Genomic DNA, 15,139 nt, shown 5'->3' on the forward strand with positions numbered 1-15,139 from the left:
GAAACTGACAGAAACAGCAGGTACATCGGTCACTAAAAACGATCTCTAGAACTCATTACTAAACCAAAAATTACGTTCTTTACACGCCTGGAAAGCCGATTAAAAACCCTACAACTTCTTTGTTTACCAAATTTTTATTTGAACGCTAGAACTGGGTGATATCGGACCAAGAAGTTCCCTGTCCAGCACAGAAAACTGACAGAAACACTTCTACCTCAAAATCAAATTTCGAAAATTCCGAATTCAGGGTTCCTAGGCATGGCTCTACATCAACCTATCATCATACTACAATTATAGGATAAAGCTCACACCCTTACCGTGATTGATGATGAACCCTAGTTTTCTTCCTTTCCTCTTCCTTCTTCTTTCACGCGTCCTCTTCTTTCTTTTTCTTCTTCTTTCACGCGTCCTCTTCTTTCTTTTCTTTAGCTGCTTTCCCATCCTTATTAAACCATCTAAACCTAATTCCTCAAGGGCTAAACTAAAAATCCTAAAATCTCTCCTAGTCCTTGTCTCTATTTTTAATCCTAACTTTCACCCCCTAACTCTCTTCCATTTTATAAAACACACCCAGCATCACAAAAAACTATTTTATTTCATTAAAGTATTATTATATCACCTATTAAACCACCATACAATAATCTTAATTAAAATAAAATACCAACATTATTTTAATTAAAAACGGGGTGTTACACATAACGTGTGTAAGCTAGTTAAGTCGTTGTATGGGCTGAAACAAGCTCCGAAGTAGTGGCATCAAAAGTTTGATGAGGTTGTTTTGTCTAGTGGTTTCATTCTAAATCAAGCTGACAAATGTGTATATAGCAAATTTGATACATCTGGTAAAGGAGTTATCATTTGATGACATGTTGATCTTTGGCACTGACCAAAATCAAGTTGATAAGACGAAGAATTTTTTGTCATCAAAGTTCTCCATGAAGGATATGAGAGAAGCGGACGTTATTCTTGGTATTAAGATTAAACGGGAGAATAAGGGGATTGTGATCACGCAATCTCATTACATTGAGAAAATACTCAAGAAGTTTAATCATGAAAGTTGTTCTCCGGTTAGTACTCCCATGGATTCGGGAGAAAAGCTTATGCCAAATACAGGTAAACCTGTGGATCAGCTCGAATATTCAAGAGCTATAGGCTCTTTGATGTATGCTATGATTAGAACTAGACCGGATATTGCTTATGCGGTTGGAAAGTTGAGCAGATTTACTAGTAATCCTAGTAGACATCATTGGCATGCGATAACTAGGGTATTCAAGTACTTGAAGGGTACTATGAATTATGGATTGTCATATGTGGGATTTCCTTCGGTATTAGAGGGTTATTCGGATGCTAGTTGGATAAATAATGTTGAAGATTCATCCTCTACAAGTGGATGAGTGTTTTTGCTTGGGGGAGGTGCCATCTCATGGGCTTCCAAGAAGCAAACATGTATAACTAGTTCTACAATGGAATCTGAATTTGTAGCATTAGCTGATGCTGGTAAAGAAGCGAAATGGCTAAGAAACTTGGTATATGAGATTCCAATATGGCCTAAACCGATATCACCAATTTCTATTCGTTGTGATAGTGCTACCACATTGGCTAAAGCTTATAGTCAAATATGCAATGGAAAGTCTAGACACTTGGGTGTTAGACATAGTATGATTAGGGATTTAATCATGAATGGGGTGATATCCATTGAGTTTGTTCGGTCGCAACAAAACTTAGCTGATCACTTGACGAAGGGGTTAGCTAGAGACTTAGTGAAAAATTCGGTAGTTGGGATGGGATTAAAGTCCATCTAAATCTACTAGCTATGGTATACCCAATTCCCTTCTAATACAACGTTAGAAGCAGAATTCAATGTCGAAATATCATAGTTAGAGATTGGAGCAATTGTGTTTATCTTCCCAAGGTATGTGCTCAGACTTGCAAGTGATGGCTAGGTTGAAGTATATCTTCTTAATGGTTCTTTGAAAAATTGCAAATGCAGGTGCAAGATTAAAAGGATCACCTATGTGAGCATGAAGTCTTGCCGCTTCAAGAAGCTTGGACTTGGCTTCCTATATGCTTATTAATGGATAAGGACACATGACTTGTAAAGTGTCAAGTATGAATAGTAGAGTGTTGTAGAAACATATGTGTACGATATCTTCAGATATTCAAATGGGTTGACGGGTTCAATCGTTATGACACCCCGATTCTCGAGTATTTGGAATGTGTATTTGTACTAAGATGAAAATTCAATCGCAAGACATTTTCATTTATGCATTTGTTTGATTGTTATATATGTGTGTTATATACACTTGTATATATTATTATATATATACTGAGTAGATCAAGGATTACACTAAAATGGGGGGGATTTGTTGGTGATTTTAGTATCATCAATGGATTTTAGTAGTAATGTGATTTATTGTAGGCCGATGCGATTACGCGTTAAGCTCGGAAACGAGTTAGGGTAGTGCGGAGTGCACGCTTGTTGAGCCAACGCATAATTGACCGCGATTAGATTGCGGGGTTCCAAGGGGCGGAGCCCCTGGCCGTTCGAAATTTTTTGAAAAGTAATTCTGTTTTGTTAACCGTTTTTCGGTTTCTGGAACAAACTCCTATATAAGGATTCATTTGGCCTCAGATGTTTACACAGAAAACAGAAACCATAATTTCTCTCTACATTCCTGATTTTTTCTCTATTGCCAGAAGCAGATTGTTCTTCAAGAATTATCCCAACAAGGATTTTGTGAACCCAGGCAAAAATAGGGTCGAAATACTTTGTTCGGAAAGTGTACGAACACGATTCTTCGAAGTTATCCAGGATTATCATACCCAAATTTCTAACAAACTTCAGCTCTAAAGATGAAGAATACTCATTATTACAAGTATGTATTCTTTTTTCTCCTGATTTTGTATGTTATCAATTTACTAAAAATGCTACCCTTATTATTTAATTTGGAAAACTTGCATTCACCTCCCCTCCAATCTTCTTATAGAGTCTCTACATCACCCTTTATTTTTTAAAAGACACCCGTCTTCCTTGCATCAATCATCGTTTGCAATCCGTTAAAATAAAATACAATATCTCTAACGTTCATTTCAAAATTTGTTGTTCCAGAAAATAAATGGAGTCAAAAGATCAAGAACCATTTTGTTATTGTAGGTAATATACTTAATTCTCTTTTATATTACCTCTTTCACAGTTTCCTCGTCTATATTATATGAAATTACATAAATCTGTATAGATGTTTATTGTTTATCAGACATATCAAATTAGTCTTCTATTTTCAAAAAAAAATTCTTCTTTTTTCCACCTACTTATATCTTATGTTTTTCGGTCTTTCATTCATTTTAGAGATTTGGCTTGAATTTTCATAATGCTTGTTTTACTATATGGTTCTTGTTTGTTATTTTACTCTATCTTTTGATTTTAACCTCGTCATTCACATAAAATTTTGCATTGGGATCTAACTACATATAAATATAAATCTTAACACTTATGTTATGTTGTAGGTGCACTAGTCATGAATATAATAACAGTTTTATAACAAAATAGTAAAATAACAATCAAATTAGTATGACTTCTACTTAATGAGAATATCTTTAATTTTGGTTACATAATTTACGAAGAATAGTTTCTTTTATAGTGAAGAAAAAATATTTATAATTTATTCATAAATTAAAATTAAGAAATAAAGTAATTTATTATAAATGAAAACTAACTAAAAATTTTAGAAGATAGCTACAAAATCCACCATTGAATAAAAGTCTGCAAGTGATATATGTTATTGGAGATTGATATGAAAAACTTCTTGTAAACCATAGAATGTTGCTTCATTGCTTATGGTTAGTATGTAATTATGGATATGAGGTAAAATAGTACTAAAATGATCTCATTGAAAAACAGTACTAAAAATCTCCTCCCCTTACTAAAAATAATTTTCAAATGCCGTTTATCTGCAAATTTAGATGTTGGATATGGGATTGAACCACAATTGTTCAATTGTTACTTTATTACTTCAGTTGATAAAAATATCTACCGAACATAGATTTCACAATTTAAAATTATAGGACAACTGACAGCAAGAGTCTTCAACTGCAACGTTATTGCTAAGCATTAGATTTTAGTAAAAATAGAAAAAACAGATTTTCTTATTATATTACCGTTTATAAATTTAAATTATTCAATCTTTATATTATGTTGGAGCATTGTTTTTTTTTTTAAAGAATGTTGGAGCATTGTTAATTTGCTAATATATGTGCCCAGCGGGTCTCAAGCGCCTCCTAGGCTTGTCTGGTGGCTTCCTCGACATGCAGACAGCTTTGTTATTAATGTTGATGGGAGTGTAAGGGAGAATCCTAGGCGTGGTGGATTTGGGGGTTGTTTCCGTAGCACCTTTGGTCAATGGAATGGTGGTTTCTATGGTTTCTTGGAGGATACTAACATCTTGCACCTAGAACTCCTTGCTGTGTATCATGGTTTGCGTTTGGCCTGGGAGCGTGGGGCTCGAAGGGTGGAGTGTCAATCGGATTCCTTGGATGTTGTTACCCTTGTGCACTCGATTCCTTGCTCTACACATGTCTATGCATCCCTTGTGTGGGATATAAAGGATTTATTGTGTCGTGATTGGCGTGTAGAGCTTTATCATACTCTTAGAGAAGGGAATGTGTGTGCGGATTTTCTGGCTAAGTTTGGTGCACATCAAAGCCATGATTTGGTGACCATCGATCACCCTCCTCTGGAGCTGAGTTTGCTTTTGGTGACGGATGCCATGGGTGTCGCCTCTGTGAGGCCTTAGTTTTTCTTTTCTTTTATGCACTGTACCAAAAAAAAATATGTGTGTGATATGATATTTAAAAATACATCAAATGTTTATTAATTCTATAATCATATATTTTTAGCAGGTTTTATAGGTGGAGCAATTATAGTATTCTCGATATATCTCATAATTCGTTGCTTTAGAGCCAAGCGAATTTCACGTTCAAGAGAATTTAAGATGCTTAGAAAAGATAAGCAATGAGTTGAAGATGTCGTACCGGATCACAAGATTTTATAGAAGAAAGACTAGACATTAGTAGACATTGACAATATGATCAACCCTTGTGATGCTAAGCTAGGACAAGGTAGTTTTGGTGAAGTTCATAAATGAACGTTTTCCTGTGGCTGTGAAGTGGCAATAAAACAGCTCAAATCTTCCATTGGAGATGATAGTGATTTCAAAAATGAGATCAGGAGCATCAGTAACACTCATGATCTCATTTTTGAAATCATTATCATTTCCATTGGAAGATTTTAGGTTCTTTATAGCCACTTCACTACCATAAGGAAATGTTCCCTTGTAAACTTCACCAAAACTACCTTGTCCAAAATACCTTGCCAATTTTTTTTTGCTAAAATGTAAAGTATTTAATGGAAATGAAATTCTATTGTAAAAAAAAGTCTTACTACCTCAATGTAAAACAATTATATGCTACATAGGACAAACAATTAAATTTCTATTTTATTTAGTTTTTTTTTCTGATATGGCAAAAAATAATTGGATGTTTGTGCAAAATAATTTAATTTAACTGTACTTTTCATCTGCTATAAAGTAATTTAAATTACTTCAAATAGATAGAAGTGTAAAATGTCCTTGAGGGTTAGCTCAAGTGGTAAGAGTTAGGCGACATAAGGGTTGGGGAGGGGAAGGTCCAGGGTTCGAATCCTGGAAGGGAAATTTGAAGGGAATTTCTAACATACTAACAACTAACCACTAACATTTGCCTATCAAAAAAAAGATAGAAGTGTAAAATAATTCCACATATTAGAAAAAGAAATAGAAATAGGAGATAAAATAAATAACTTTAAAATTATATATAAAAGGAAATTTAAAATTACACTTACCTATCTTATTTTTTTAAAGAGATATCAAAGGTATGAAAAGAGGCACTCAAACATTCCGGCACATATATCTCCATGTTATTATTGGGCAGGGCGGGTCATTGTCAAAGACTGAGATAATTGATTGGTCCCTTGTTATAACATATTCTCAAATTATGAGCCCTCTGTTTAATTTTATTTTTTTAGAAGTTCAATTAAAATTAACTTTGAAAAGTATATAATGAAATAAGTTTTCTTTTAAAAAAAGGTAAAACAGTGAGAAATCAGTTTCAATACTTCTTAAAGAGTATCTCACGAAAAAATATTAAAAAACAATTACAGAAGTAATATTTTAAAACTTCATCCAAATGCACCCCATGTCGAATACATAATGTATCACGTTATTTACACAAAATTCCACCATACTTTTGTACATATTATCTAAGAAGTCATAATGCTCAATTCTACTACATTTTTCAATTGAAGCTCTGCATAGTGCATTCCCTCATCTGTGGTAGAGAATATGGTGATAAAAAATAAAATGCTTTTTCAAATAATTGGTCACATTACAGCTAAAGACAAGCCTGGTTCCCTTAACGCGTACATGTGGTGAGTGGTAATGCATCCATTCTAGTGCCATGCCAATTCTATTAAATTCCATCACTCAAGACGTGAAACCCACACCCACCAACTTAGGCCTAGAGAACAAACAGAAAAACATATTAAAAGCCTCTCAAATCCTCTCAATGCACCAATAAACTTCCACTCTCTCTAACTAACATCATAGCCTCTCTGTCTCTCTCTCTAACAACAACCTTGATTTCAACAAACATCCACTTCTAGTTCTTATCAGAAGCACCACCACCAAGCGCATAGATCAACTGGCTTAAGATTATTCTAACTTAAGCAGAGATACCAGGTTAGAGTTTTTATGAATGTAATAACGTTAAATATTTAGTTGAAAGAGCTGAGAGAGTTTTGCCGCTCATAGTGATCATATCCAACTCGAACAACATTACCTCCGGGGATAGATATATCTATGGTTTAAACAAAAAAGAAGCAACATAGCCACCATCCTACAAAAGTACTCAACTTTCTTCATCAATACTCTCTCTTACTTAACAGAGATGAAAGTGAAAGCATTGGGTGTCTTTAAATCCAAGATTTTCAAGCCATGCAAAAAAATATTGCACTTTTTCAGATTTAAACCCAAGAAACCAGTGCTTATAAGAGCTCTTAAATCCCGTTCTCACAAGTCCAAATTCCAGAAGCCAATGTCTTCTTTGTTATCAGTCTTTCGTTCCCCAAAGAAATCCAAAGACTTGGGCATGTTACAAGGGCTCAAGAGTCCCTCCAACATGCTTGAAACTCCATTGTTTCCATCACCACTTACGCCAGCTTTTGTAAAGGCTAGTGGTGGGACAGAGAAACGGGAAGGATCGAGCCAAGAGGTGGAAGATGCATGCCGGAGTTTTGAGAACTATTTGGTGGAGATGATTGTGGAAGAAGGAAAGACGAGGGACTTGATGGACGTGGAAGAATTTCTATACTGCTGGAAGAACCTTAAGTGCCCTGTTTTCATTGATTTGGTTTGTAGATTTTATGGAGAGCTCTGCAAAGACTTGTTTTCTACAGATAGTGAGGAAAGTGAAGGCCTAAGAACCCGGTGTGTTCCAAGTGAAGGCCTAAGAACCCGGTGTGAGAGTAATAGTATGTTTGGATCAACTATGTTTTTTCAGAATCAATTTTGAAAGTCGGAAGCTACTCACAGTACCTTCATCCCATAATTCATGACATTACATTTTGAAGGGATATTTAATTTTTTTTTTCATCTTCAAATTGTTCATCTTCAGATTTAAGGAAATAATAACACGTTTCACTCAAATGCCAACACTTTTATCCATAGCTTTGTCCTTCTCATTATGTAGATCAAACTCCTGATTTGGTTTAAGATATTGAATTCAGATTTTGCTATTTCTGTCTTTCTGGCTACATCAAAGATTAGCATTAAGGGTGAGCCCAGATTAAGAGTTCTAGCATGTACTTGGCAATATGAAAGCATGTCACCAAACATGAATGTAGCAATTGGCATTTGTTTAAATCTCAAATTACTCTATGCCACGCCCATTGGAGTCCCAAAAATGATAGCATTTTAACAACAATGACAAATTATAAACCACATACATAAATAACAGCTTCCTATCACACTATGTTTAAGTCCTACATTGTCTAGAGATGACTTATAAAATGGCAGGGCAATCCTCGCATCTGAGCTAGCTTTTGAGTTAGAGTTAGGCTCAATCCGAATTCTAATAAAGTATCAGAGCTTCTCCTAGATCCATTGTTGAGTTGTTACCCGTTGACTGACTTCCCTCGAAATATCCCATGATGGGGATAGGGGCATTGAATTGACCCACCCGGTAGATATCTCATGGTGAGGATTTAGGCATTCCCATGGCGAGTGATGACCTCCGCGCTTCAGATGTTCAATCTCGAGCGTGAGGGGTGTTAAGTCTCACATTGTCTAGACTCTAGAGATATGGCTAATAAAGTACTAATAAATAGCAGGACAGTTCTAACTCTAAGCTAGATTTTGAGATAGAGCTAGTCCCAACCAGAATTCTAATTCTAATACAACACATATACAATTATACATCATAGCAAATAAGCCCCCTTCCAAAAGATATATACATCAACAGCAGCTTAATCATGCTGTTATGTCATTGCAGTATGATTAAAAACAGATAAATTAGCAATTCAATGGGGGGGGGGGGATCCCAATAAAACCAAGAGTAATATGTTACACCATTGATGAGTGATGGCCATGGAATAAACTAAAATGAATTCATGAAAGACAGTTTTAGTTAAACATCTATTTACACTTAATAGAGAAAAAAGAAAATACAGTGCAGTAAAGCAACTAAAGACATGGTACCTAATAGATATATCAGGTCTCTAATCAATCAGAAATATTACAAACAGAGCTGGTGGATGGATCGAGCTTCAAGCATAACCTAGTAATAGTCATGGTTATCTCAACTAGCTAAGGTACCATACTACCATTAACCGAACTCTGGTACAAAAATTATGCGGTTTTGTTAGCTGAATTACCAGTTAAAACAGCCACCATTTAGCTTGAAGGATGTTGTGAGACATAAACTCGAGACTTCACCACTATCTGCCCGATTTTAAACCCAGGCATGATCATAAACTGCACTTTATGGGTGGCCCGTTCTTCATCTGAAAGAATTGCACCCTCCTTTTCTTCCTCGACAGATTCCATGTACAAGCTGGAGAACATGATTCCTCTGCTCACAGAGAACAGGGTTGCATCAGGATCTGTTGAGACCGCAGATCCTAATAAAACCCAAACCCATTTTGCCATTTTTGCAAACAATTGATAGAATTCCGTTCTCGGGTGCTTCCCACTTATTACAAATCTTCGCTGATCCAAATTGCCAAAGAATGACTCTTCCATATTCGGATGAACAACAAGCAGATACTTTGCTTGGCAAAATTTAGCAAACTCTGAATCTGGATTCTCCATCAGTGCATCAATTGGGTCATCAAACTTCACAATGTCACTCACATAATAAGAAGCTAATGCAGTCCCATGAAACATTCTGCGCGCAATGTAGGCCTCAAAGGCATACTTCTTGTCACACCTTTTGGAATAAACAGCAGCATTCTCAATGAAATTTGCAGCCTTATCAAGGTCCCAACCTGAAGCTTTCATCAAGCTAATCATTGGTTTCGCAAAATCATGGATGGACTTTGAAGCAGCCTTGAAGACATCCTGAAACTTAGTAACACTGGAAACACTCGCTTTCCTCTTCTCCAATCTCACATGCTTGATCTTCTCTGTCATATTTTTATTTCTCGTCTCCAAATCCGTGAGCTCTTGCCTCAACCTGAGAATCTCAGAATCTCTAGCACTTTTTCGAGACTTAAGCTTCCCCAGCAATGCCTCTCTGGCCAAAACTTCAGCCAGCAAGAGATTAGAACGTTCAGCATTGAACTGTGCTTTCTTGCATTGCATCTCCTTATACTCGCGCTTGAACCTGCAGAGCTTCCCAAGCTCCGCGACAACGCGGTCATCGGCAGCAGTAATCTTCAGTGGGTCATAAGGGATGTGAGCTTGCTGAAGCTGAAGGTATGCCAATTTCAGAGCTGAAACAACATCAAAAATCTTCTTCAAGAACTCTAAACCAGCAAAGAGATCCCCTTTGGTTGGCACTTCAATCGGGTGAGGATGGACTTTCTGATCATAGCATCTAATCTCCTCACTCAGAGAGGCCTCATTGCAAATGGGTTTGTGCAAGTGATGGAGATTGGGGGCTTCAGAAGATAATACCCCAATAGATTTCAGTTTACAAACTTTGGCAAACTTGCATACCATTTCTGATATATTTGAGTTGGGTTTCACAGGTTTAGTGTTTGGGCATTCCATGGAGTAAAGTCCAAACCTTTGAACTCACACTGTCACACAGATCAATCTAATAGTAACCCTTCACCCATGCTTCAACAAAAAGGTAGCAAGTTGCAAAATCTTGCAAAAAGCAAAACACTCACAATACATTAAAAAAATGGGTTTTTCTAACTAAGTTTCAGTGTTTCACCCACCCAATTTCCCAGCCAGAATTGGGATTCCAACCAATAAATTCAGAAACCAGTAAGGTTAGTGATGACAAGTAGCACTAAAAAAAATAAGAAAAAAACTAGAAAAAAAAAAGAAGCAAAGGTCAGATTTTTCTTCCTTGGAAGCTCACTATCACTACTTGAGAGAACAATGTCAGAGTTCAACACTCAACTAACACTCATTTCACATTCCAAGTTTCAATCTTTGCAATACTAAACACTAAAACACCAAAAAAGAACAAAACCCATTTGAGGGTTAGATCAAAGCAACAATGCAAACCATAAATCTCACCAGAAAGTGAAGAAATGAGAAGTATGACAATGTTGGAAGCTCTGTTGTTTGTGCTAGGGTTGTTCAGTACTGGTTGACACCATCTTCTGACATATTGAAAGATTGAAATGAAACTATTTTTCTTTTGTGTAAATGAATGCATGCGTGTTTGTTTCTGTAACAGTAGTAACACCGTGATATGTGAGAAATTGATTATAATAATCCAATATGTCATTATTATATGAATATTTTTCTTGTTTGGAGTGTTTGTTTGGAGGAAAAAAGAGTAGAACTTGGAATCTCAATGAGTGAGTGTGTGCTTTTTCAAAAACTGAAAATTGTTGCAGACAGGAACACGCACAGTGTAGCAGTGTTAGAATCAAAAGTGTGGTGGATTTTGAAATTTTGAAGAAAACGATGAAATGATAAAAGAAATAATAATATGGCACGCGAGATTGTTAATGTTACTTGTTTGGTTCGTGGATCCACATGCGGCATTGTGTGTTGTCGAAACTCTGTGCAAGCAATCACAGCCGTTCAAGGATTTTTGCGGGGGTGGATACCAACACCACGACGGCGTTTCTATTGGATCCACATCCAAGTCACGTGCTCTTGTCTTATTGATAAACTAGAAACGATAGGCGTAGAGGTCAGTGCATCAGCTTAGATCAATTGAACAAGTTTCGACGAATATCATTGGCCATAGAGTTACTAGTTATATGAACAAATGATAATCAACAGAATCAAAAGATGAAACTAAGTCACAACAAGCACGAATTATAGCAAATAAAGACGAATGTTATCCAAGGAGGTTTTTTTTTTTTTCATGCAAAGCCTTAAATGAGAGCATATCATCATCTCGAAAGAAGTTTGACCGAAGCAAATTAAAGTTCAGAAGTTAGATAAAGAGCCCGATAAAAGCAAACATCCTCAGCACGCACACAGAGGATAAAACTGCTAGGGATGTTGAAGTCGTCGTCGCTCGAGAACCTCACCACCGATATCTCGCAAAATGAAAATAAAACCAGCTAAACTAAATGTCGGTAACATAAGTATCAGAATTGGCTTTCACTACACCTGGAGGAGGTTGAGTCCGCGGAGAAGGAAGCTCTTAAGAGAGTGGTTGAACTAGAGGATTGGCAACCACCAAAAAACAGCGAAACAAAGCAACCTGTCGCAGCAAAGAATCTGATGGTGCATGAAATCGATAATGAAAAAAAACATTATTATTATTTATTCCTGAAGTTAATTATACTTGTGCGTAATAACATGCAATTGTATTCTTTAGTGAATTCTAAGAAAGATATTTGTTTGGATGGACAAGTACAGTTTTCTGAACGGGTGATGCTCGGACCTAAGTATATGTTGTGACCCTCCTCGGTTGCGATGTTGGTTCACGGTGGATTATATTGGTACAATGGTGATTGTAGAAGACACGGAATAGCTCAAGTTTTTAATAGCATCTCTAACAATGGGGATTTTATTTTGAGACTTAACTCACTTTTTGTGAGTCTGTACTGCCACATAGAATTTAAGGCACTCATAAAGTCTCGATACACATTTCGCTCCAATGGTTTGGATTCTTACTTTACTTTTGGTTGGACCTACAATACACAATATATTTACATTATTTATTTTTTATTCGGGTATTGAATGGGAGAGAAATTAATTTTATTTTATTTAACATCTCACTTTTGAGAGTGGCGAGCTAAAACACGAATCTTAACTTTTTCTAATATCTTATGTAATGTAGAATACCTCCAATAGTAAGATCTTATAAGATCTGGATCTCAATTTAAGATCTCCATTGGAGATGCTCTAAGGCAAGATATCTGTAGAAGACACTCTAACACATAAACCAGTATTTGAGCTGAGAGATAATCTCAAAAACTCAATTATAACTCAAGACACACACACATACATATACATATAGCCCGACTGTGAGGGGGTCCTTATAAGCTGGGCGTCCGGTCTCGATTCTCTGATGGCCGAGGGAACACTGTCGAAAGAGATATTCCTTCTTGAGGTCGGCCTTATAACAGATATTTCGCTGCATGTCTATAGGTCGATTGAGATGTCCTCCGGGCAGTGACTGAGAAGCCAGCTAGAACAGATGGTGACATTCGTCAAACATAAAACAAAATGTTATTTTTTATAAGCAAATGTTAGTTGTTAATTGTTAGTAAATTAGTTCTTTCACCAGGTTTGAACCTTGTGCCTTCATCCTGCAAATCCCTTCATTTCCCTTATCTCACATCTTTTTCCCCGATAGAAAATGTTATTTGATGAAGTCAACGAATAACAAAATACCTCATCCATCTTATTTTTAATGTTGTAAATTTATTTTAGGTTTTTCAAGATATTCATATAGTCGACATTCATGAGATCGACATATAAATTAGATGTTTAAGGAGTTTAACTATCTACCTATTGTGTTAGATTTTGGTAGTACTATAGTATTTATTCGCATAATGATAATGTTTTATATTTCATTCATTCCATTCATTAATATATTTTTTTTTGAATAGATTCATTAATATATGTAGTTCTAACATATTGATATAATAATTCACAATTAAGAGTAATCTTTTTACTTTTCCATAAAAAAAAAGGAGTAATGTTTTTACTTTTATTTCTATGATTGTATATTTGTATTAGATCACCGGGCAACTATTTTATACTCTCTATCGAATGCGTTTGATCTAAAATTCAGAAGATGACATTCTTTTTATGACATTCTAATAAATTCGAGTTATAATATGCATCAAGCCCGAATTTAGAATCATGTTGGGCCAAAGGAAAGTCCAAATGGGGGCAGTTTTGTTTTTTATTTTAAAAAATAGGCAGTTTACATGAATTTAGCAACAAATTTTTAAAAAATTGTTACTGAATGATAACTCAAGTGGTAAAAGTTATTGACATATGAATTGGATGGCGGAGGTCCAAGGATTAATCCATAAAGAGTGTATTTTATTTTTCCAATATTTACCTACCAAAAAAACCATAGCAAAATTTGGTATTGTTTTTTTCACACCCAAAGTTACTAATAACACATCCTATTTATTTCTTATTTTTTTATTCCAAGACTATCCTTTAAATTAAAAAGTTTTAGCCCTAAAGCTATTATCACACACCTTATGTGTTCTTTATGGCGAGTTTTAGTGCTCTCTCTACCATAGCTTGTTTCTCTATTAACAACCTAAAACATCTAAATCATTTTAAGTCATTATATATGAAAAATGTTGTTTTTCTTTATCGCAAGTTATCTTTGAAAACAAAATTTGTTATATATGAAAATGAAGTCCTTGTGAAAGTGTCAATTAATTGCATGGCATCTAAGTCATCATATAAGCCATCAACAAAATTTGGAGAGTCTTCCCTATTTTATGTTACAAACTTGATTTCCTCAACTTGTAATCTTTCTCTCCAATTTGATGTAAATATGGTTTTTTACTTTTCAAAAGTCCCCAACCATAATGCGCATGTTGACATAAAGCTCTTCAACCAAGATAGTGGATTATTAGAGTTTTTTTTTCTCATTCTACCATCTCATATTTCAGTCATAAAGTCATTAAGCTTTTCAACCAAAATAGTGGATTGTTAGTTTTTTTTTTCCACTCTCTCATATCATTAAGTCATTTACCTCTATTTCTAGTAGCAAGTTAAATGCTTTAACCATTACAGTTATTGAGAATTATTAAAAAATGAGAATTTTATGAAAAATGTAAAGTGAAGTTATTCAAAAAGTAAGAACATAATTGACAAATTATAACCTTAAAACATCAAAATAACAGTTAAATAGAGAAAAAAAAATACTTCTAAAATAACACTTAAAAATGAACGGAGGGAGTATGAAGACTGTTTCTGACATTCCTCCTTCGATATCTTAACCTCCATTACTTCTTAATTTGGTCTTGAGTGGAATTTCCTTCCCAATTATTAAATTAAACTTATAAGTATGATTGTCAAATTAGTCAAAAGAATTTAGAGATAATCAACCTTATATATGATGAAGTAATATTATGGCATGGACAGACTCATGTAACCGACCCCACCTTGTGTCAGAGCAACCAATGACAGAAAAATTGATAAGCTATCCAAGCTCTGAGCAATTGCTTGCAATGATAAAGTGTTCCCCTAAATTTGTAGGCACAACTATAGCCTGATATAACATGACATTGAATACTTACTTCATCTGTATATAAGTAAAATACCAGCTTTCAAGGTCAAAGTAATCCAATAATTAAATTGATAAATAAGAAGATTATATTAAATATCGGTAAACACGCTAAGTGTGTAGACGAAAGATAAGAAGGGAGGAGAGATAAGAGAAAAATGTGATATATGATGTAATGTAGTTAAAACAAAGATATAGCTAA

At 35.1% G+C, this 15,139-nt stretch overlaps 2 protein-coding genes across 2 annotated transcripts; one reads left to right on the forward strand and one right to left on the reverse strand.

Annotated features, from left to right (window-relative positions):
- The first annotated feature begins 6,614 nt into the window (after positions 1-6,614).
- LOC130733881 (transcription repressor OFP17-like) lies at positions 6,615-8,449 on the forward strand. The gene has a single exon (XM_057586161.1). The coding sequence runs from the start codon at positions 6,979-6,981 to the stop codon at positions 7,600-7,602; it is 624 nt and encodes a 207-aa protein (XP_057442144.1). The 5' UTR covers positions 6,615-6,978; the 3' UTR covers positions 7,603-8,449.
- A 200-nt stretch (positions 8,450-8,649) lies between these two features.
- LOC130733880 (protein GRAVITROPIC IN THE LIGHT 1) lies at positions 8,650-10,931 on the reverse strand. The gene has a single exon (XM_057586160.1). It carries the CDS (start codon positions 10,299-10,301, stop codon positions 8,982-8,984), a length of 1,320 nt encoding a protein of 439 aa, XP_057442143.1. The 5' UTR covers positions 10,302-10,931; the 3' UTR covers positions 8,650-8,981.
- Between the last annotated feature and the right edge of the window lie 4,208 nt (positions 10,932-15,139).

This window comes from Lotus japonicus, chromosome 1 (assembly GCF_012489685.1).
Source record: "Lotus japonicus ecotype B-129 chromosome 1, LjGifu_v1.2".
Lineage (NCBI taxonomy): Eukaryota > Viridiplantae > Streptophyta > Magnoliopsida > Fabales > Fabaceae > Lotus > Lotus japonicus.